Source organism: Terrapene carolina, unplaced genomic scaffold, assembly GCF_002925995.2.
Source record: "Terrapene carolina triunguis isolate 2854851 unplaced genomic scaffold, T_m_triunguis-2.0 Scaffold132, whole genome shotgun sequence".
NCBI classification, from domain to species: Eukaryota; Metazoa; Chordata; order Testudines; family Emydidae; genus Terrapene; species Terrapene triunguis.
In genome coordinates, this window is record NW_020664483.1 from 8,451,454 (window position 1) to 8,475,180 (window position 23,727).

A 23,727-nucleotide genomic window follows, 5' to 3' on the forward strand; every position below is an offset into this window, starting at 1 on the left:
TATCTATCTATCTATCTATCTATCTATCTATCTATCTATCTATCTATCTATCTAGTACAGTTTGCTCGCAGTCACCAGATATTCTCCTTGCCGTGGCGAGAAAACCGTATTTCCCCCAATCTGCTTGCTAGGCTAGGCAAAGCTTAAACACGACGTTTCTGTCTTTGGGAGGTGAATTCAGCGCGTTTTCTAACCCAGGCGGTATCTAGCTGCTGGAAAACTCCCCCCAGTCTTCATCCCCGCTCTGCATCCGCTATTGCAGACTGCGGCAGGTCTACACTGCATTCAGGAGAATAGGAAAATGCCTGTGTTTTCAGTCCCTAGAGCCCACCTCCCACATTCTGCTATAGCCTCAGTTTCTTCCTCTACCACTGCTCACTGCGGCTGGCAGTTGCTGTACCAGATCCTGTTCTCATGCAGATCAATGGGTGTTTTGAAATTGACTTCAATAGGAACAGGATTCAGGTCCTATGTGCGGTTAATTTGAAGGAAACCACCTTTGGACTGAATCACTTAAATGGTAATAAGGGATGGACGTTTACCTCTTGTTTTCTTTTCTGATGTTGGGGCAGAGGGGATTGCACTGGTGCTGCTGTTTATACACACACACACACACACACTCTGTCTCTCTCTCTCTCTCTCTCTCTCTCTCACTTTTCGTTTCCTTTCTCAATCTTTCCTCCTTCACTCATCTGAGTTTGTTTCTTTTGATACTTTCCCTCCTCCGCCCCTTTTCTTTACGGTACATGAACGATAGGCATCTCAGTGGGATGGTATTGGGGGGAACTTGAAGCACTGGAATGGGTTACCTAGGGAGGTGGTGGAATCTCCTTCCTTAGAGGTTTTTAAGGTCAGGCTTGACAAAGCCCTGGCTGGGATGATTTAGTTGGGGATTGGTCCTGCTTTGAGTAGGGGTTTGGACTAGATGACCTCCTGAGGTCTCTTCCAACCCTGATATTCTATGATTCACCATTTTCTTGATAAATTGAAAGACAGAGCTATCCTTTTCTGTCCTAATAATTGCCACTACCTCTGAATATTTCAGAAACTATTTGGCTTCAATTAGATATCATGTTTATCATTCTTAACCACCAGCAGTTCATTTCTCTTCCAAGCACAAAACCCTGGGGAAATACATTCTACATGTTCAGTTACATTTAAAAATAATTCTGTAATATGGGGACATCCACAATTCCATGCACATTGCTCAGTGATGTCTTAAAAAACCGACTTGCAACACATTTCTCCTGTAAGTGCAGGGAGTGCATATGGAATTTGTGTGTTTATAAACCCTCATGTAAGCTGTACAAAATACACCATTTTTGTTTTGCAGATAGTCACATAAAACTTCTCGTCCTGTAAGGCTCTAATCTGGCAGAGACTAGCGGCTCAGTTACTCTCATACAGGATTGGGGCCTTATTTTTTACAATGGTTGCAAGCCCGTTAATTCTTGGTTTTGATAAAATGGCCGGTATAGTAAATGTGGAATAACATCACGCTTCCCATTTTGTCAGTGGGAATGCCAGCTTCACTAGGGGGAAAAAAGGCACATTTACCCATTTCTACTGAGAACATAGTCTTTTGGGTTTGAAAACTGGTGCATTTTAACTGAAAAATAAAATTCACGCCAAAAGGGTTTGCACACCTTAATGCTGCACCTCCCATAATTGAGTCTATAACATAATGTACAACCTTGAATTCTGAGTATTTCTCATCTTGTAGTGAATATTTTGCATGCCTCTAATACACAGCCACACACACGTTAACCCTCACACATTGAGCAAATATGAAGCCCTATTTTTCTAGTATGTGAAACCTAATGATGAACACAAGGGCTGCAGATGATCAGAAAGGCAGAAGTTATTCATCATTCCATACAGCTGATCATGCACAGTCTTTGTATGCAGAAATATGTTTGACATAATGAGAAAATTCTGCCTTATTTCCACTTGGCTAATGATCATTTTTTTTTATTTCCAAGAAACACAGTAAGAGCTGGGTTGAGTCCTGAACGGAGTGTCTCAAGCTATTATTTTTTTTTTGGCACCCCAATACAGAGGCTACGTGTAACCGCAGTCCTTGCTGTTGCCTGCATGCTGGGAATATGGGCCCTGAGCCAAAGCCCATGGAAATTTATAGAAGCCTCAATGGGCTTTGGATCAAGCCCGCTATGCGGCCAGCACTGCTAGCATCACTACACTGATTGAGAAAGGCGGAGCAATGTCTCCACTTGACACTGGGAATAGAGGGAAGTATACGTTCCTAACGCTTGGTGCAGTGGCCGTACTCTGCTCACCGGAGAGTTCCCACAACGCTGCCTGGAGCTCCCACTGGGAGGAGTGGCTCTGCTCCACTTCCTAGTAGAGTTCTGTGTTGTTTAGAAGGCACAATCCAGCCCCAAGACTAGCTATTGATTTATGAAAGCGCATGCCCACCTCCCCGCAATCCAGGCACATCTCCACAGGGTTAGCGTTCTTAGCAACACTGGCAGCTGCCAGATGTTGGGGTCTAAGTGTTTCACTGCTGTTTATGTGGTCTCAACAGCTGGGAAGCACACCGCCAGCTCGCACCACCTTTCTGCCTTACTCACCCCAGCTGGGAAATCCTACGAATGCCAAGCTCAGCAGACTATCTCCCTCATCACCAGCGATCACCAGAGAACCGTAACTCTCTTGCTGTCTGAAGTCCGCCTTCAGCCCTTTGACATCAGTGCTGACTTTGTCTTCAGCGAAGGTAGGAATGTGTGGCAAAATCATTTTGAGCCTAATCTCTGGCCTAGCCCTGCATCTCTTGCACACCCCAAACTCCCAGTGACTTCAATGGGAGTTTTGAGTGAGCTGTCTATTCAGGATCAGGCTTTTATTGGGACATTCAGCATGATCCTTGCCTCCAAACTCCTCCTGGGAATTAGGCGCTGAAGCACTTTTGAAAATCCCAGCAGGTGCCTATCTGCATCACTAGGAGCCTAAATTCCTTTACCGATCTGGCCCGAGGTCCCTAGGCTGTCTGTCTTTTGTGGGGCAAGTGACAACTGGTTGTGATTTGTCTAATTGATCAAGGTGCTTTTGGCACGTGCACTGATTCTGTAATGCATCATCCAAACAGTCAGCCAGCATTCTATTGGTCTGCATAACATTGCAGAGGGAAGTTGGCAGGCGACTCTGGGCCTTTCTAATGATTAGTTCAGGTGCACACAGGAGGCAGAGATCCAAAGGCTTCTTTCAGCACTACGGTCTTAAATGGACCGTGTGTGGGGTTGGTGAGGGAGGTGGAACTGCACTGAGACTGGGTTATGGGGAGAGGAGGTAAGAGCAGAGGCCTCAGTCACTGCAGCAGGAGGGATGAAGGCCAGGGAGATACAGGCTGCTACCTTTCCCTGCCCAAGCTATTGCTGGGTCTTAGTGCTCCATAGATTGTATTGCTTTCTCAGAAGATGGGGTTGCCCCCCACTGGCTGGGGACTATTGATGAATTGGTCTGTGGTCCAGAGAACTGCATTTGTTGCATGGTGTATTGTGAATACAGCAGGGATCTGGAAGAGGAAAATGGTTTTGTGGTCAAGGCACCGGACTGGGTCTCTGGGGACGTGGGGTCAATCCTCAGTTCTGCTACAGATTTCCTGTGTGACCTCAGGCAAGTCCCTCATTTTCCCTGTGTCTCAATCCCCCTTCTGTAAAATCACCCTAATAACACTTCCCAAGCTCATAGGGGTCTGGTGAGGATAAAATCCATTCATGTTTCTGAGGTTCACAGAATCTGTAGTGATAAATGCTATACTAAAGCCACTAAAGAAAGAAAGCGAGAGAAAGAAATCCTTATTCAATGCAGTGTTTGGAGGGTGTGGAGCAAATGAAACATGGACCCTCCCACTGAACAATGAAGATAAAAAGAAATATTGAACAGTTGTCTTTGCCACGGAGTACCGTCCATCTTGTGCACTGAACGAGGCAGGGAACCTGCAGGAAAAGTAGTCGGAGGTCATGTAATTAGTCAGTGTCCTGCAATTCACAGGCAGAAAATTACAGATGGGTGGGTAACTCTGTCATTTCCTCACTTTTCAGTACTTAATTCTTTTAATGTAGTATTTTTAAAAATATAGAATAGACAGAAGCTGCTTCTGTGTTTTGTACGTTTTTTTTTTCCCGATTTGGTCAACTTTATGATCAAAGAAAATCTGGTTTAACAGAAAATATTGTCAGAACTGTATTATTCTCTGCTTTTTTTTTTTTTTGTTCAGAATCTGCTGTTAGCACATTGTACTGTGGCTTTTATTTATTAATTTATTTATTGCTGCAAGTATGTTTGTACCTGAAATGCTTAGATTAATACTTACAGGGTAAAATCCTGGCCCCATTGAAGTCAATGGGAGTTTTGCCATTGATGTCAATGCAGCCAGGATTTCATCCAAGATATTTCTATGGGGCTTGATCCTGTTGTCTTATAACTCAGGCAAAACTCCCAAATTCTGCTCTGTTATCTGGTGTTCCTCTGGAGTCATGCCACTGACTGACTGAATTAGAGCTACTCCAGTTTTATACTACGTTCAATAAAGGTTTAGTTTGGACCACCGGTCATTTTGCCTGAGTTAGTATTTTAGGATCAGTCCCCTGCAAATTCCAGCTTTACTGGATTAATTAAGTCTATCATTATTCCTAAGCAAGGTGAAGTAAATAATACATGGAGTAGCCAGATCCGTTACTAATTAACTGATGATTAGAAAAGGGTGGCGTTACTTGTCAAACATAACATTTAAAATATTGAATTGTGTCATTCTACCTGTGGGAAATAGCTCACCGTGTAGTAATACATACACTTACTGCAAAGTACAGTGCTTATTACCACAAGTACTAGTCCCCTAAATTACATAGCAAACATATGCTGTTACAGGCCCTGACTCAGCCGGAGCTAGAGATGGCTGCATTACTCACAGTGAAGATGGGAGTGAATTATATAAGTCTTCTCTATAGGCACAAATAAATCCTCTATACCATGCCATACCACCATGTATTCTGTATAAACCACATACTTTACAGGAAAAAATATTATAGACATTTCAGAGAGATTTTTTGACACTTTTCAGATGCTATTTTTTTGTATCCTCCACCTGCAAATCTAGGCTTCCTAGTATGATGGGTACAACTGAACAGGCCTTGGGGGTGTGGGTTGGGGGAAAATTTATAACTAAAATATGCAAATTCTTATTAAAATTACCCAGTCTACAACTTGGATATTATGTACAGGCAGAAAAGCTAAAGTTTGCTATCTCGTACCATAGCTAGCCAGCAACCAGCACTTTACACCATTCACAAAAGGCCTTTCCTGATTTTCTAATGGCACAACGCTTCTCTTTGAACCATAATGGGCATGTAAATGCGTCACTTGTCCGGGACTCGACACTACCCAGGCTAGGTCTAGGGACACTGTAATTGCATGTGGGAATTCTATCTTTTGAGGAAAAGAGGTAATATTTATTTGGCAAACTTGTGAGGTTTTTTTTTTTAATGGTGGCTGTTTGAATTAGTCCCAAGGGAAAGTAAATAGCGGGCAGCAGACAGATGAAGTGGTCAGAGATGCCAGACAGATGTAAGTTATCACATAGCTCCACAATTTAACAAATGATTCTGCCATTTATCATGTGCATACCATTACTACATATGTGGGATGTCTGTGTACAGGGCATGTATGTAAATATAAATTGTGCATTATTATTTGTTCAGCTTGGGATCTCCCGCTAGTCTTAAATTACAGTAATTAGCCTGCTCCTTTGCAACTCATTAATTTCACATTTGGTAAAATTTCTATTAATTATGAACAAGCTACATAATACTTTAAAATATATTAGAATTGAGAAAGAGATCTGCTAAATCTGAAGAGACTTTTATCTGCAGGAGGACTGGTGCGCTTTTAAAACAGAGATGTCAGTATGAATTAAATAGTGAGAACTCTTGTCCTTACCATTTACAAATTGGCTTATGAACCGTCCCATAGAATTTTGTAGAGAATTGTAGCTTTTGTGAATGGTTAACCAACCCAATAGAATGTCTATTACACGTTTAGTACATATTTGTCTTTAAGTCCTTTCCCCCAACCCTTACAAATACATTCATTGCTTTTATTTCTTTCCTACACCCAACGCTAGTGCTGGTTGAACGCTTTTTGTTTGAAACTTTTTTTGGTGACAAAAATGGCCTGTTTTGAAAACAGATTTTTCTTTTAAAATTTCAGTTGAAAAAAAGGAAGGGGGGGAGGAAGCCCAAAATTAACCCTCCCCCATCAAACCAAAAAATGTTCAGTTTTTGTTTTTTTTACTGAAATAAAAATTTCCCACTTTTTTGGGATGAATATACTTATCATTTTCAAGCAGTTCTGTATTTGCCACACGGCCCACTACTTTCCTATCCCTAGTATAACCGTACTGTTTTAACAATACCGGTCTAGTTAAAGCAGAACAACCTCCTAGTATGGACACAGTTATACTGGTATAAAGGTACTTATACTGTACAGCTTATTCCCATAAAGGAAGGGGAAACCAAAAAACAGTAATCCTATAAAGAAGACATGTTCCCACACAGCACTAAAGAGGTGGGAACTGGGGTGGAATCGGGACCTGGAGGCTGTGAGTTAGAGGCACCACGGAGGTACCTACCTAAGGGCCAGATTTTTCAAAGGTGCTCAGTTCTTTTCAAAATCTAGCCACGTATGAGCATTGAACATTTCTGCAAATCTGGCCCATCATGGCAAATCCAAAGTCAACGGGAATCTTTCCAGCAACTTTGAATATGGCCCTATATTTTGCTGGTTCGGGGCAATGGGCAGGGGAACTGTTTCCTAATTTTTATCTCATTGATGTCTGTTCTAATACAGAGGGCTGAACAAGAAAATGTGCACGTTAGCCGTTAACCTGAACAACATGGGTACTCACGGGGGGAAAAAAAATCCTACTATCAACTTATACAGGGCATAGTTGTAAGGCGACCTGATTCTGATCTCTCTTACATTGCATGTGTGTCAGGAATTACTCAGCAGAGTTATACCAGAGTAAACAGCATAAATGAGAAGAAAATCAGCCCACGATTTTATCCTTCTCTTGAGTATAGGATAAGCACTCCCCACAGAAGCCAAGGCATGACACGATAAATACGTTGTGCTTCCTTTGACAATATGACGCTCCTAAGGAATAAATGACCATGCATAAATAACTCATATCAGCTTGTGTAGAGTATATGTTTTAGGGTACAGATATATAAATGACACCACAGCTGAGTAGCCTGCCTCCCAAAGTAGAAACGTCAGTGCTCACCATTGAGTTGGGGGGGTTGTATTCCAGACAGTCTTTGTTTGCTGAGCAAATGGCTTAAAAAAAAAAAAAAACTGACAAGAAGGACAAGTTGTTGTTTCTTGCTTACAAAAGGACTCCATCCTGCAAGGTGCTGGGCTCTGTGGCCTGATCCAGAAATGCACTCCAGCACATGCTTAACTTTAAGTGTGACAAATCCCACTGATTTCAATGGGAATACTCACGTGCTTAAAAGTTAAGCATGTGCGTTTGCGCTTTATTGGACTGGGGCCAAAAGAATTTCCCTGCTACTGTGGGAAAGGAGATTTTTTTTGGGGGGGGAGGCGTATTCTCCCCTCAATGAGTGCGTGTAATGTCACTTATGGGAATTATGTGACTCATGATGCACTGTAATGGTACAGTCACAGGGAGATACCATAGTGCATCATGGGCTGTGTAGTCAGCCAGGGAGTAGGGACCATAGGTGAGAATATGGGCATGATGGACCCAGAACTACAGCTCTCATGAGGCACCCCAGTGGCTTAGGCAAACTGAGAAGTTAATCTTGATATGAATCGAAACGTTCCATTATGATTTTCCTGCAGAAAACTTTGATTTCAACGAAATCCTCTTTTCTGATGGGAGAATGTTCCAGCTGAACTTTTTTGACTGTCCCACTGTTAAGCTTGTGGTCCAAGGCTGAGGACAGGGGCTGGGGAGTTAGGGGGGTTGGGTTCTATTGCTGGGTCCTCCACTGCTCCGCTCACTTTGAGCAAGTCCCTTTACCTCTGCATCATGCCTTGTTTCATCCACCTGGAAGAGGAGAGTCTACCACAGAGAAGTGGTGTGAGTCTCAGTGCTCGTAAAGTGCTTTGCTCTCCTTGGACAAAGGGTGCTACATAAATGCAAAGTATTATGATTATCTATCTGTGAGCAATCAGGGTCCATAGCATTTTAATCCCCCCGGCAAACATGTGCTTGCTTAAAACTCACCTGTCTTCTGTTATATGCGGTCACATGGCCACATCCTGACTCTGGAATAGGCTCCCAAGGGAGGCTGTCGAATCCCTGTCATTGGAGGTTTTTAAGAACAGGTTAGACCAGGGATTGGCAACCTTTGGCAGGTGGCCCATCAGGGTAATATGCTGGCGGGCCACGAGCCATTTCGTTTACATTGACCATCCACAGGAACAGTCCCCTGCAGCTCCCAGTGGCCATGGTTCGCCATTCCCGGCCAATGGGAACTGCAGCAAGCAGCGGCCAGCACATCCCTGCAGCCTGCCACTTCCCACAGCTCCCATTGGCCGGGAATGGTGAATTGTGGCCACTGGGGGCCATGCCTGTGGACGGTCAATGTAAACAAATTGTCTCCTGGCCTGCCAGCGGATTACCCTGATGGGCCGCGTGCTGAAGGTTGCCGACCCCTGGGTTAGACAAACATCTGTCAAGGATGGTCTAGGCAGGGGCGGCTCTAGCTTTTTTGCTGCCCCAAGCAGGGTCCTACGGATTCGGCGGCTTGCCTGCGGGAGGTCCACCGGTCCCACCGCTTCAGCGTACCCGCCGCTGAATTGCCACCGAATCTGCGGGACCTGCAGACCTCCTGCAGGCAAGCCGCCGAAGGCTGTCTGACTGCCGCCCTCGCAGGGACCGGCAGGGCGCCCCCCGCAGCTTGCTTCCCCAGGCACACGCTTGGAGCGCTGGTGCCTGGAGCCGCCGCTGGGTCTAGGTTTACTTTGTTGTGTCTCAGAGCAAGGGGCTCAACTAGATGACTTCTCGTGGCCCCTTCCAACTCTCCATTTCTATGATTCTGTGACTCTGAGTCCACTGATCAACCAAGACCTGGGTGTCCCACTCTGAAATGGTGAATAGAAGGGTCAATCAAGGAGAGGAACATGTTCATCAGGCTGAAAATCTCACCTGTGCAGGATAGGGAGACAGCCTTGCTAATGACCCTACAAACCCACCCTCTGGAACTCCCTCCCCACTCCACTCCACTCCACTCCATTCTCTCTCCATTGACCCAGTGGTTGGTAGTCACAGAAGGGCAAGATCCCTCTCGGGCCACACAAAGGATTTGGGAAGTAATTTGCATCAGTTTCTTTCTCTTCCCCCTAACCAGCCTGTTTCCACCTACACACCAAAGAACTCCACAGCACTTATCCAGAGAGCAGACTTTGACCTTTTCCACCCATCCTCACTCTTGGGTCCGGGGGCCATCTTGAGCACTTGCTCCCAGTGTGCATCCAGTCTGTGTGGCCTTATGGAACGTCCACACCCCCTAACACCTGTCATGTAGCTCCCTGGAGCTTAGTTTTCACTCTGTGATCTATAGACTTTCCCATGCACAAAACACCACCAGGGAGATGACTCCCCAGTCCTTTTTGACTGAACTAACCAGACACTCTTCCACCACTGTCTCTTCTTAGAGGTTGAAGGTGATGCCTCTCCAGGACAGTCTACAGGAAATTCCACAACTGACAATCTGAGACTGAAGTGGGCTAATTACAATATGATTTTTAAAATAAGAATAGAGAAGCTCAGATTAAAGCAAAAGCAAATATAGTAAATATAGTGTGATGCTTTGCAAAGCTCACTGGGCATGATCCAATGCCCACTGAAGTCAATGAGATCTTTCTATTGACTTCCTTGGGTTTTGGCCTGGGGCTCTAAATAGATTTGCTTTGGGTTGAGTTAGAGTGAATTAAAATGAATTAATAAATAATAACAATATTATTTGCTCTTAAAAAGCACTTTTCATCCATAGATCCCTTAGGAATTTACAAAGCAACCCCATTGGCCAGGCAGCCTATCAGTTTCTCCCAGGCAGCTCCCTCAGTCAATAGTCTGTGACTATTAAGAACATTACAGACTTTGAATCAGCTGATTGGCTGGGTTTAAAGAGTCAAGAATCATATAGTTTTTAGCATTCCCTTATCATTAATTCTGCTTCTTATCAAATATGAAAAAAATGGATAGATTACTGCCTTTGGGCTAAATTACGGAGTTTTTAAACAAAATTATTTTTTTTTTAAAGCGATCAATTTCCTTTCACCCATTACACTTATGCAAACATTGCAAGAAATACATATTTCCTGTTACAATGTTCTTGTGACTTTTTTCTGCTTAAAATAATAGTTGACGTCTGAGATGTGCAACTTGGCTTGTAAACAGTTCTCATTGCAGAGGACATGCTTGGCTTAGTTTGGAAAAAAATGAATTTAAAATAAGGGAGTTAAGATGTTTGACATGGTGGCATTGAGCAGGTGAGGTGGAAAATTTGGTTACGTTGTAAGATGTGATGTTAAAGATCAGTGTGGTGTATATGTCCAGCAACCAGTGATCTGCTCAGTACAGGGACAAGGGGCATTAAGATTTTGGCAGTGAAGTGTGGAGGTCCTGTGAGCCTGTTCAGGGAACTTACGAGCTTTGCTGTTGAAGTCAGCAGGCCTTGTAAACTAACTGTTAGCGATGCACACAGTAGCTGATTCCCATGGCATTTAGGCACCTAAAATCTTTGAGGATTTGGGCCTAAATTCTTTGAATGTGAGACAAGGGCACAGAGTGGTTGCAGCTCTTCTGCGCTGCTCGCATAGGTCATTAGGGCCACTGGATCTTTGTAATTCTGGCTTCTGTGTCCCTTACTTTAGCTCCCCTCCACACTCAACTCTGCTCTCCACACTAGCCTTTGCAGGTTCAATACCACAGAATGCCTGTGTGCCCATATGCCTGTGGGTTGGAAACAACATTCCAATGGGATTCTGACTGTCATTAGATGGAAGGGGTGTTTTTAACCAAACCCTGGCATCAATTTTTGAATCCTGAATAATAACCAGTAGCCACATCCTCTCTCTTTTTTTAACTGCACTGCAGCAATTGTGGCCGTGTCTATAACAGAGTACTGGTGATTAATCACTGTTCTGGCAAAAACAGTGCAGGGACTAAATTGAAAAGGAGATGGCTAAAATACTTTTCACATCAATGTTTTTTCTTGCCTTCTTTGTTTTTGTATTTAAAAAGCTTAATAATAGAATTCTTTCCCCAGATAGATTAGCCCCTTTCTCCATGGCCAGCTGCTTTTTGTACCCGGAGTTTTGAATGGTTGCTTTATGAGCCTCAGTAGCTCAAAGGAGTTGTAATAGAACCAGAAGTGTGTCAGCAATAAGTGGCAGATTCTCAGCTGGTATAAGTTGTCAGAATTCCATTTGAGCAATGTCCCTGCAGTTACTGCCTGGCTTTGTGTATGGGTGGGTGATTATGCCTTCTTGTGGCTGGCATACATAGAGGATAAGGGATTCACATCACTCAGAGGAGTTCTCCTTTAGCTTTAGTGGTAGAGGACTGTGTTCCAGAGTCAGGTAACCAGGGTGCCAGGCCTGGCCATCTTTAATAATAGGGTGAACTGGTATTTAGGTTGTCTAACACTTTCCATTAAGATTCACACAACCTTTATTTGGGAAGCTCCTTCACCTCCATTGTTTGCAGCAGGCATTTGAAATTTGGCAGGGAGAAAGCCCTGGGGCCAGAGAAGTGCCTTTTCTTTCCCCCCTGAAAATCTGAGAGAGACTTTTGAAAACTGCAATTTTTTCTTCTGTCATTTGCACTGTCAGCAAAATTTTAGCAGCACCCTCTCAGCCTCCTGAGTGCTGTCCAGCTTGTTCAGTGAATAAGGCTGCGGAAAAAATACGATGTGATCATATAACTAAAGACTGCATCATAATGCATACGCACAAGGGCATCACATTAAGATTGTATAGATCAACTAGATTCTGGCATTTCCTAACTTTTGAGTGCTTGACTGTGCTGTCTAAATAACATGTTTTGTATGTAATTGTTATATATTGCAGTTGTACCTAGAGGTCCCTGCCCCATTGAACTAGGATTGTACAAATGAAGAGCTTGCAAACTGTGCATATGCAATTTATCTAGTAATTGTGGCTGTTGCCTGTAGGGCATTGATGCATTTGCATTAGTGCACATCTTCATCCTGAGCCTGCAGAGTTCTTATCCAGGGTGTCTTTACTCCCACATTCCATCTCACTGAAATCAATGGGAGCACTCTGGGTCAGGTCTTCAGCTTCGCTCTATTGACGTTTACACCCGCTGAGGAGCTGGATCAAAGACTGAACTACCCGCTTTCACCTTCAGGATAGTCCCTGCAGGACAAGATGCAGGCACATCGATAAGTCATTGCAGCTGCTCACGCTTTCCCTAATATGTAGATAAAGGACTTCAAATCCAGGGCTGTTAATCTGGAAATCAAAGCGTGCCCCACCGTTCAGCTGTAACTGCAGTGCTAATATCCTTGCACTGGGCCAGATTATAGAAGGGGAGGGATGAATAGGCCATAACTCAGCTTCACTATCAGACCCTGAAGTGAACTCACAGGGCTGGCAGTTAGGAAGAAACAAATCAACCTTTTTTTAAATTTGCAAACCGAACAAAGGTGATTTGGAGTCAAGAGACAACGAGCCCCCGTGAGGCCATTTTTACAGTCACTTTTCAGCAAAGGAAGGCACTTCAAGAATAAAAAAGACTATTAAGACAGACCAAGGTGCTATGGTAATAATACTAATAATAACAATAATAAATTGACATGACTTGTTGAAAGTTAAGCATGTGTTTAAGTGCTGGCCTGAACCAGGGCCTACAGTGGTCAATGCTATTTTAGTTTTCTTTAGAACAGTTGAGCCACCAATAACTAATGATTTTTCCTTTGTTTCATTGCTACTAAACATGATTTTATTCTGTACAGATGATTTCACTGTAGGCATTATTCAGTTAGCTTTATTTCACTGGCGAAGTTCATTTTGCACTACAGAACAAGTTAACATTTAAAATATTTCATCATCTCTTTCTCTCTAATTGCAGAACATAAGTGTCCAGTGGACGAGAGGGAACAGTTAGAAGAAACCCTGCCTCTGATTTTGGGTCTGATATTGGGGTTGATGATTGTGATAACCGTCTGCATTTACCATATCCACCACAAACTGACAGCCAACCAGGTACAGCTTCCTCGAGACAGATCTCAGTACAAACACATGGGATAGATGGCAGGATGCATCCAAACTGAGTACTTATCAGGTAGACAAAGCAAAAGCACTTTTTTTTCTGTCGGTGAGGACACACACATGATATATCTACAGTATAATGGCCAAATGGAGATGAAAACACTCTTCACAGTCAAAGCTTCATGCTGAGGGCAAAATTCTCTTCTCATATTCAAACCCCAACATTTTACTCTCCCCACATATGCAGCACTCCCTTGCCATACATGTATGAAGAGCTGGAGTGAAGATTTACTACTCAGAGTTTTGCTCTAAGCATTAATTTAGTGTATTCATTATTAAGAGCCATATCCTGCATTCCTAACACACTAGAAATTCCCCCGGAAGTCAATGAAAGGAATCTAGGAGTGGCCACAAAGTAGACATTTTATTCTGAAAAATCCAGGCCAGGCCTTCAGCTGGTGTAAACTGGTGTAGCTCCAGTGAAGTCAATGTCAGCTGATTTCAACCAGCTGAGGAACTGACCAGGCATTTAAGGTTGAGAGAGGAAAGTTTGGTTTTGCTTCTGAGTTACACTTACGAACCTGTTGATGCACAAAATATAGAGCACCACGCTACTGCAAGTCAATCAAGAAATGCTTCTGGCTGGGCGTCCTGCACGTATTGTGATTGTCTTTGACACGTTACATTGCTACCTGCACCTGACAATTTCACAACAAAACAAAAATGTTACCGTTACTATGCAGATCATTTCAGGTGTTACCCAATGTAACAGAAAATATGAACTCTATCAGCTAATGTAAAACATTTTTAAAATGAATTAAAATATACACCCGTATAAAATTTGGTTTGCCTTTTTATTGTGAAGTGACCTAAGGTTGTCTATAAGCACTGGTCGTTTATAAGACTGAATGTAGATGTACATGAAGAGCGTGTAGAATGATACAAAGGTGGATTTAGTTTGTGTTGGCAGTATCTTTGGTGCAATAATGGCTGGTTGTACTGTAGTTTGTATGTTACAATGCGACCTAAAAAATTCATCCATCCTCCCAGCCATTTGCTTGTTTGCACGTTTTATGAAACATGGGGTATTTCACTAACGTCCTGGTCCTGTTCCCATGGAAGTCATTGGAAAGACGCCCATTTTTAGTGCAATTTCAGTAGTTATTGAACCAAGATGTACTTTTCTCTTCTTATTTTACCTGATTTAAAGAGGAACACCTAGAGAACATCTCCCTGAACTGCCTGTACTATATATTATATGTTATGAGCCAAGAAAAATATTAATTCAAATCCTGAAACTACTGGAGAACTCATTTGTATGTTTTTTTTAATAATAAAATAATATATTTAGGGCCTAGTTCTTCTTCACACTGAGGTCAGGATGGGCAGAGATGGTGTCCCTGACCTGTGTTTACCAGAAGCTGGGAATGGGCGACAGGGGATGGATCACTTGATGATTACCTGCTCTGTTCAGTCCCTCTGGGGCACCTGGCATTGGCTGCTGTTGGAAGATAGGACACTGGGCTAGATGAACTTTTGGTCTGACCCAGTATGGCCATTCTTATGATCTTGTGCCTCTTTATACCCCCCTGGAAGTATAAAGGGGCCTTAAAGAGGTGTAAATTACATATATAAAATACACCCACTTTAAGGAGAATCAAGCCCTTATTTATTTATTTATATTAAGGTCTAGATTCTGCCTCTCATACATTGACTAGCACTTTACTTCTTCAACAGCTTCACCGATATGAATGTTAGTCTCTAAGGTGCCACAAGTACTCCTGTTCTTTTTACCGATATGAAAGAGGCTAGTCATGAAGTAAGGTGCTGCTCAGTGGAAGGATGGCAGATTCTGGCCCTTTCATACGTGATCCCAGTTAGCTATCCTGGGATTCATGCACATAGTGTAAATAACACCGGGCCTGATTTTCCACTGCCTCGCACGTGGTGTGTGAACTCATTGACACCCCTGCAAAATCCGAATAATAGGAGCCTTTTCTGTCCACTTTGCAGCACTGCAAAGGACTTACACGAGGTTCAGGGCACTGGAGAACAAGGCCATTGACAGAAACAGGCAAGTCTAAAACCAAAACCAACCCCACTTGCCCTCCCTGCAGGCAACATCCGGAGAAGAGGGACAGACCTTGCACTGTGCCCTAACGCTCAAAAAAGCCAAGCTCTCTAGGATTAGCTGAGGAAATGACTTACAGACTTGAGGGTACCCCACTGAAAGCTCCCTGTCCCACAAGACGCACACAACTCAATCTACAGATTCTAGCTTGAATGCCCCAGCTAACCTAAACGGCTGCGGTGCACCAAAAGGCTTGTGGCAAGACAATCTCAGATCTAGCCTGGAACTAAAGGTTCTAAAGATGAAGCCGGCACCTTGCAAATAAGAAGTCAATGCTGGTGTGGGATAATATGCACCTACTACTACATAACAGGTGCGCAGCCACACTTGGACGCCACAGCTGGTGCAGAACAACCTTGTCCACATCCTAATCTCAGTCAGGCACTGGGAAAGCAAAGAGCTCACACTGTCTAGTTCTGATGAAGCAGACATCAGCCACCGTCTGACAGCACCACCGCCTAAATCGAGTCTCTATGTCTCTGAGCAGCCTTGCAGGTATGTTGAGCAGATGAGAGCGAAATGTAGCACTCCGTGCAAGAGGTTACTTGAAGCAGACAAGCAACTGCCCCAAAATGTGCTTTTGGGATGTCTTGGAAAGGAAAACTAGACCCACTCAAGAGTATCACCTACCCCAAAGGTTTCATTCCGCAGCAGTATGCTAAAGATGACCCTAGTGAGCAGCTGAACTGCAACGTGGTCCAGTCAGTGTCATTAATGTTCGTCATACTCAGGTCTTATTTTCCCCCATGTCTGCAGGAAGAGAAGTTACAGCTCTTACTGTGCTTACAGCTTTGGTCTTTGGGCTTTCAAACTTCAAGTGCAGGTGCTCTGGGTTTGGGCCACCATCATTCGAGGCAGGGTCTGACTTAGAATCACGGAAGCTGGTTGTTGATGTACCCTCTAAGGCCTGGTCTACACTACGACTTTAATTCGGATTTAGCTGCGTTAATCCGAATTAACCCTTCACCCGTCCACACTACAGAGCCAGTTAATTCGAATTAAAGGGCACTTAAAATCGATTTCTGTACTCCACCTCGACGAGCGGAGTAGCGCCTAAATCGATTTTGTTAATTCGAATTAGGGTTAGTGTGGCCGCACACCACCGAATTACTGTGTTTAAATTAATGGGGTAGTGTGGCTGCACACCACCGAATTAATGTGGTTAAAAACCGAATTAATGTGCTTAGTGTGGCCGCGCACAATCGAATTTATACAACCTGTTTCCCAAATTCGAATTATCTAAATTCGGATTAATCCTGTAGTGTAGACATACCCATTCGCCTTGGGAAATTCTAGCAGCACAGCTACGTATACCCCTGACGGAGAGGAGCAAGATGAAGAGCTGAGACTGTTGCTGTGTATAAGTAGAATGGGAAAGACCCTTTTTCTAATCAGACTCCAGCCTGGCCTGAAAGCCCCAAAGCCCCTGCTAGCTCTAGCAGATGGAAGCACCGAAGGGAATGATTTCACCTACCCTTTTCTCTACCGCAGATGCAGCAGCATTTGCCGCTGCAATCACCCCTTTTTATATGAATGGAACCGTTCCCTGGTGCTGAGATGCTCGCCTGTTCTCACTGCTTTTCTCCGCGTGTCTCCTCCGCCTTTCCTTCCTTTTTGTTGTCGCTCTTCCAGCCAGGAATGGGCGTAAAGCTGCAAACATCTGCTCAGTGATTTTACATCCAAGTGCGAAAAGCAAACAGGCAGATGCCAAACGAGCCCCTGAGCTGTCATTTGTCTTTTTTACAGTCCATTTCAGCAGAGATGGCTTGAGGCACCCAGAGGCGGTAGGGGCAGATGATGCACCAGGAGCCCCCTGCCAGAGCGCCAGCAGAAAAGCACCATTCTGTCTGCGCCTTTGCTTTCTATTCCAATCATGTGTCTATGCAGTACTCCCCCCCCCCCCCCCAGAAGCAGCAGCTGCAGTGTGAAACTGACTCCAGTCATGCTTCCACACTGCAGCCAGGGCTGAGACATAACTGCACAGGCATAGCACCGGAGCCAAGCGCCTGCCTCCTCCTTGTACGGCCTTGTGTGGTCTTCTCTCTCCTCTAAACTAATCCAAGTGCTGGGAATGGAGGCGAGGGAAGGAAAGAGGGAAAGAGCCAGAAGAGAAAATGGAGGGAAATAGAGAAGGAAAGGGGTGTGTGTGTGTGTGTGTGTGATAGAGACAAGAACGGAGAAGATAGACAAAGCAAGAGCGTGACCAAAAGGAGGGAAGAAGAGGAGCAGCACTAACCAATGAAATACTTGACTCTGCGGGCCCCGTTGCTCCCCTGGTGGGTTATGAATCTCTGAAGCCAATAGGCGCAATTCATACCTGTGGTGAGATCATATTGGAAGCCTGGACGGATCGCTCCTACACAGGAATGTAACTGTGGGGCTGGGATTAAGCTCTAGCAAGAAATCTACATAGTAGACATTTATTGTTGCCTGGCCCAGTCTCCTACAGGACCATTAGAAGCAGTGGGCCAGATTCTGCTCTCATTCACATGCTTATTAATTTACCTCAGTCTTTCAAGGACAATGATGTCCCTTCAGATTTCTGCTGGTGTCGCTCAGAGCAGTATCTGACAGCCTTGCTAATCAAAAGGCTGATTCTCTTTTGTAGCGAGCTCATTTTATGCGGCTGATGCTGGAATCTGAAAGGAGGGGATAGCCAGTCCATAAACCCCTTTGGACACACTTGACCGGACTGTGATCGTCTTGCACACAAGAATCCTCCCTGCTTGCACAGCCAAGCAAGGGCTAGTCACAACTGCAGGCTGATGGGTTTGTATGTGTATAATGTCCCAGTGTGTATGGCTGGGAGATGTGAGGAAGAGGCAGGGCCATGGATCATATTACAGACAGGCTCAGTCCCTCTTTGAGGTCTCCCTGTGCCTCCTCCAATGTTAGGCTGAGCCTGGATGGCACAAATCTATCTCTTTCTGCTACAGTCCACTCTTATTTCATCCTTTGTGACTCAGTAATATCAATTATATTGGCACACCTATGGGATTAGAAGCTATGTGCTATCTAATATGCTCTCTGCGAGCTCTGCATCAACATCACCATGATGTCTCCAATCATCCTCTCTCTGAGCTAAAAAGTGACCCAAAAGGTACTATAAAGTTCCTAGGGTTGTCTCCATCGCCATCCGCTAGGCAAAGACGCAGCCACTCTGGGAAGGAGGAAGGTGTCCGTCACACTCAAGTTTTTGCTATCCTGTTGATGTCCCCCCTTTGAATCAGCTACAGGACTCATGCATTCTTACACCTGGGGCCACCTCTGATGTGGCTGTACATGTGGATGCTAGGGGGCCATGCTGAACTTACCACCCATTGGTATGTATCTAACTGTATTTCCAGTCTGTCTTCCTGGCTCTTCTTTTTGTGACATGCTTAGCTCATTTCTACTTAACGGCAATTACTGACATATCTTTCACCTTGGGGTTCAGTCTCATCCATTTGTTTTCTTCCATGTGCATGAAATGCTAAGGAAGTGCTCTTTCATATTGTGTAGTCCACTTTATACTTTCTGCTTCACCATGTCTGCTCTTCACTATATGTAATAGTTAGCAGTACACTCCTCTGAAATTGTATTGTTTAAGCAGATTAAGCTTGATTTTTCTGTCTTCCAAAGGTTTTCAATCTAGCATTTAGTCTTTCAACACGATATTCCTTGCTTGTCAGTTTAGATTTGCATGTATCAGCTGACTCATGTGGAACAACTATTAATTCTAACCTATGACATTTTTTTATTTTTCTTCCTGATTTGCACTGAACATTATTGTGATGTCCCTTATATTCAGAATTCATTCATTTCTTTTCTTGTTTATGTCTCGTAATTCATTCTAGATCTTTAGGTGCTTATGCAGAGACAGCAATGACATCAGCCAAAAAAGTAACTCACTGACAATAACAGGCGCTGAGGTGCATCATGCTATCTTTCTTGTAATTTTGATATGTTACCACTGGAATGTTACAGTTGGAAGGTACCTTCTCATTCTTGAAATATCATGCGCACAGCCTAGTAAATTACACCGGCAAAGCACAAGACACTGTATTTATCTAGGTGTGCTGAGAGAGTAGCTCAGTAGTTTTATCTTTCGGTGAGAGAGCGGTGGTGAATGGTTTTATCTGTAATCCAACAGACTCCCAGACCAGGAGTGAAATTCTGTTCCCATTGAAGTCAATGGCAAAACTCCCATGAACTTCAGTCAAGGGCAGAATTTCACCTGAGGTTATTAAAGATGAGTCCAATATGGAGCCTAATTGGGTTCGTAGCACTATGGGAAAAGATGTTATTCCAAAGTTGCTCCCATACACAGTCAATACCAGCTGCACAGGGTCAAAACCCATCCTATTTCTGGGGTTTGGTTTTATTGACAAGTTAATATGATAAACAACAAACTGAAGCCTCCACAAGCTCATATGATGCCTCTTTGGAACTACTCAGCCTCAGTTTAGATTCCTCTGTGTCAAAGGCCACTCCAATCTCTCTTCTGTCTAGGGTGGAGTTTACAAGCTACATCTGCCACAGGGAGTCAGCAAAGCTCTATGAACTTTTCCTTATAGGCTTTCGGGTAATCAACTAAAAAAGGTGGGCCCACCGAAGGACCCTGTTACAGCCTCTTTAAAAACAGTCAGACTAATAACTGCAGATACATGTTGCAATTGAGCGGAAGTTTCCAATAAAAATTAATGCTGAAATTTACTGACCTTGGTATTAAAATTTTTGTCTTTGTATTTTGTTTTCTTTTTTTTATTATCCCTTCAGAACAACGCAGTCATCAGAACTCCATACAGGGTCTGCACGTTCTCCATTTTAATCCTCCATCATTGTCTGCCTTCCGAGTTGCCCAGGTTGAAAGAAAATGGACAAGTCCGTTTATATATTTTTTTATTCAAGTGCCCCTTTATACTGATAGCTCTCATAAATTACTAGAGGATGAAGTCAACAGAACTTTAAAAAGAACCACTCTCTCTTGCAAAGGAAATGACGCGCAGCTTTTTGAACGCAGGGAAACACAGAAGAGGCAGGAAAAACACAAGAAAAATGCAAACATTTACGTTTTTATTTGCATGTGGATTTTTTTCCACCAGTAGCTGGAGCTCACAAAACCTTTTCAGCTGACAATAACTTTTAGTAAACTCGATGAATACTGTTTAAAAATATCTAGTGATTAGAAAATTACACAAAATTCTCCACTTGTACTGTTTAAAATGTGCTGAATCTCAAAACCATTATTTTATTCCAAGATGATTAAAAGTTTGAATTTTGTGGCTAATATAATGGTTCTAATTGTATGTTATTGTCTTTATTGATGTAGCATTTTTCCTGAGTTGTCAAGACCACAGAATATGAGCGTTTTCTCTTTTTGTAGACTTAATTTCATAGTGTCTTATACACAAAGATTCTGTGGGTGAGATTCAGGCAAAACTCCCATTGCAAATGGTGGGGGGAGCAGTAAACATGGAGGCATAGTTATAATCTTCACCCTCATGGTTTGTAAGAAATGCTGGGACTCAAACAACCAGAGCTCTCCAGTCAAGGAAGGCTGTTACTGGCTATCAGTTGCTTGGCGGCACCAGGGGTGTGGCATGTTCTCTTCAGACCCAGTCCAGCAGTCTGAGTCAGCCTTTTCGGAGACCCTTTTCACCTTAATAAAGAGTGCAGATCTAGGCCCTATGAGCTCCATTCTTTGAGCTGTCGAGTGTCCTCAGTTCCCACTGACTTCAAAGAGAATTAATAGAGCTCAGGCCCACACACAGGACTAGGTATATTTTGCAAAGTTAAAATATGCAAACTTAATGTTAAGCTAAGAAAGAAACATGTCATGATATGCAAATTGGAGAGGATTTACTAAACATTTAACATTCTTGTTTGATTTTCTTTCTCTTGTTTGCTCTAACTTTTTTATGGTATAAAAATGAAGGCTCTTCTTTGCCATTGGCAAAATCTCTTTCTGAGAAGAAAACTCAGAAAGTTCAGCTCAGCAGCATGCCAGTGCTGTGTGTTTTGTTTATATTTTACTACAATAAATAATGAACAACTTATTCACAACAAAATTCCATAATAAGAAACAAACTAATCAGAGTGTTTCCACAAAACTGGATTATTGATGTTTATCATCGTATAGCAAAGTGAGGTCAGTAAGAAAAAGCGATTTGGAAAAGACATGGCTTTTGTATTATGCATAATTAAAATGAACTAATCATTAATAAATAAAATTTATTTATAATTGAAATAATCATGACACACTTCTAAAAATTTTAAAGGCAAATCTACTTAGGCCTACAATTAACATGCAAGTTCATCCAACAAGCAACACAAAATTTATTGTAGTAGTCAACTGTTCTATCAACATTCAGAAAGGTCTACACAGCAGCACAACTTTTTCTATATGGAAAACACAGCATAACATTATTACAACAGTCTGTTTGAAATTTGGAAAATACCCGCTTGGTAACTTGACCTCTACAGTCAATTTCTGACTTCTGACACATGATATAAATAATGGGGATTATTTTGTGATAACGAGGTCAGTATAGACTAAATGAAAAATCTGCCATATTGCTAGTAGATGATCCTTTCTCATTAACCATCTCTTGAACAAATGTACGTGAGTTTGATGTGCTAAGATACATAGCTCTGAAAATAATGATATGAAACAAAAACTCATAATTTATAACATTCAACATAAGCACTTCTTTCTATTGTGTGACTGTAATGATCTCATCCGATCTAGTGATTCCAGAAATGTTCAAATCTTTAAAACTATAATTTCAGTGGTGTGATGGGAAAAGCATCATTTTTATCAGTACTGTCTGCTCCCATCTCTGTGTCTGTTATTTAAATTCCTGGAAAATCTGCCAACATTCTAAGTTCCTAAAGGTTTTTTTTTTTTTTCTGTCTTCAAAAGGGATAAAAAAGTAGGAAAGGTTTTGTTCAAATGCTTGCTAAGTTCCTCTTATTACTTCAACTAGCACGATGGGTACATAACATCAAAGTACTGTAAATTATCAAAAAAGTACTATACAGAAAATTACAAATTCATTTCAAAATACATTACACTGCTATGATTGAGATAAAAAGTGCTTTTTTTGCCAGAAAAGTGTTCTTCTGAAATAGAAGTGTCATATCGTTTACTTTTTCAATAAAATTCTGGTGTTTTATCCCGGTTGTGCTATAATCTATTATCTTTCGCCCCCTCCCCCACAACCACATGTGTAATTGAGTCCGTCTGCTTTGATGGCTGAAAGGCTAAGAGATGACTACCTGTGGAAAACGTGCTTCATGCGACAGTGCTAGAAGCCAACAGATGACTGTTTGATTTAGTGGCGAAGGAACGTCGCAAGTCCTTTATAACCCAGGAGAGCACCTCATTGTTTTGTACACTGTATTATTTCCATAGAGCTGTTCTGACTCTGATAAATTTCTGTAGTGTTGCACTTCCCCATGGTTTCCACACAAGCTCTGGATTCCTTGGCAAGTCTTTCTCCAACTTTTGTACACGCCTCCGCCTGAAAATTCACTGAATTCAACGGTGCCTGTATTGCCTCATGAGTGGCACAATACAAGAAGGAGGGCCTGCCAGTTTCAAAAACGGATGTCTTAATAGTTCTTGTGCTGTTGCTCTCTGGGAGGGCTCCCTCACCAACATCAGATCTAAGAACCCTCGGAGCACTGAGGAAACCTGCAACATCACATTGATGTTATGAAAAGCAGACAAAGTAAGTAACTTGCCATGCCTGAGTGGCTTTTCAAACCAGCTTTGCTGGAAAGTCAATTAAAATATAGGTTAAGAGCATGCAGAATTGCGACAGGAATTACAGTTAGTACATATATAGGATTGAAAGGGCACTTATCTTCCCTATATGAGTACGTTAAGAAGTCATGTGGCGTGAGTGGGGCAAGAGATCAGAACATGGCACTTAACATGACTTGGTATAAAATGAATTAGCGCAGCAGTAAGCCTGGTCAGTTTTTCTTATTACTGAGGGCCAAATGCTGACTCTATCAGGCCATGCAAAGGAGTAGGACTCCCCTTCACAGGCCACTTGGAGTTTGAGTTTGAATGTGGAGAAATACATAGGGCTGCTCACCCACTTACTCTATCCCCAGAGTTGGTGGGTGGGCAGAGGTGGCGAATGAATGGAGCTTAGATTCCAGCCCATCCCCCTCCCAATTCAGTGTCCAGAGTAACTAAGCCAGCACAGGATGGAGTGGGTAGTAATCTACTCTTGGTATAGCCCCACAGACTACTACTATACCCAGTTTATGCACCACTCAATGCTCAGGGATGTGCCTGAAGTCACAGTCTAGCCCTT

At 42.9% G+C, this 23,727-nt stretch overlaps 2 protein-coding genes across 2 annotated transcripts in view; one reads left to right on the top strand and one right to left on the bottom strand.

Moving 5' to 3' along the window:
- LAMP5 (lysosomal associated membrane protein family member 5) overlaps positions 1–13,323 on the top strand; it is a 15,565-nt gene extending 2,242 nt beyond the window's left edge. Inside the window, exons 5-6 of the mRNA XM_024211635.1 lie at positions 2,546–2,734; positions 13,145–13,323. Coding sequence (XP_024067403.1) covers positions 2,546–2,734; positions 13,145–13,323 — 368 coding nt within the window. The remainder of the gene's footprint in view (positions 1–2,545; positions 2,735–13,144) is intronic.
- Positions 13,324–20,508: 7,185 nt separating this feature from the next.
- PAK5 (p21 (RAC1) activated kinase 5) overlaps positions 20,509–23,727 on the bottom strand; it is an 87,910-nt gene continuing 84,691 nt past the window's right edge. The window contains exon 9 of the mRNA XM_026653227.1: positions 20,509–23,093. Coding sequence (XP_026509012.1) covers positions 22,938–23,093 — 156 coding nt within the window. The 3' untranslated portion in view covers positions 20,509–22,937. The remainder of the gene's footprint in view (positions 23,094–23,727) is intronic.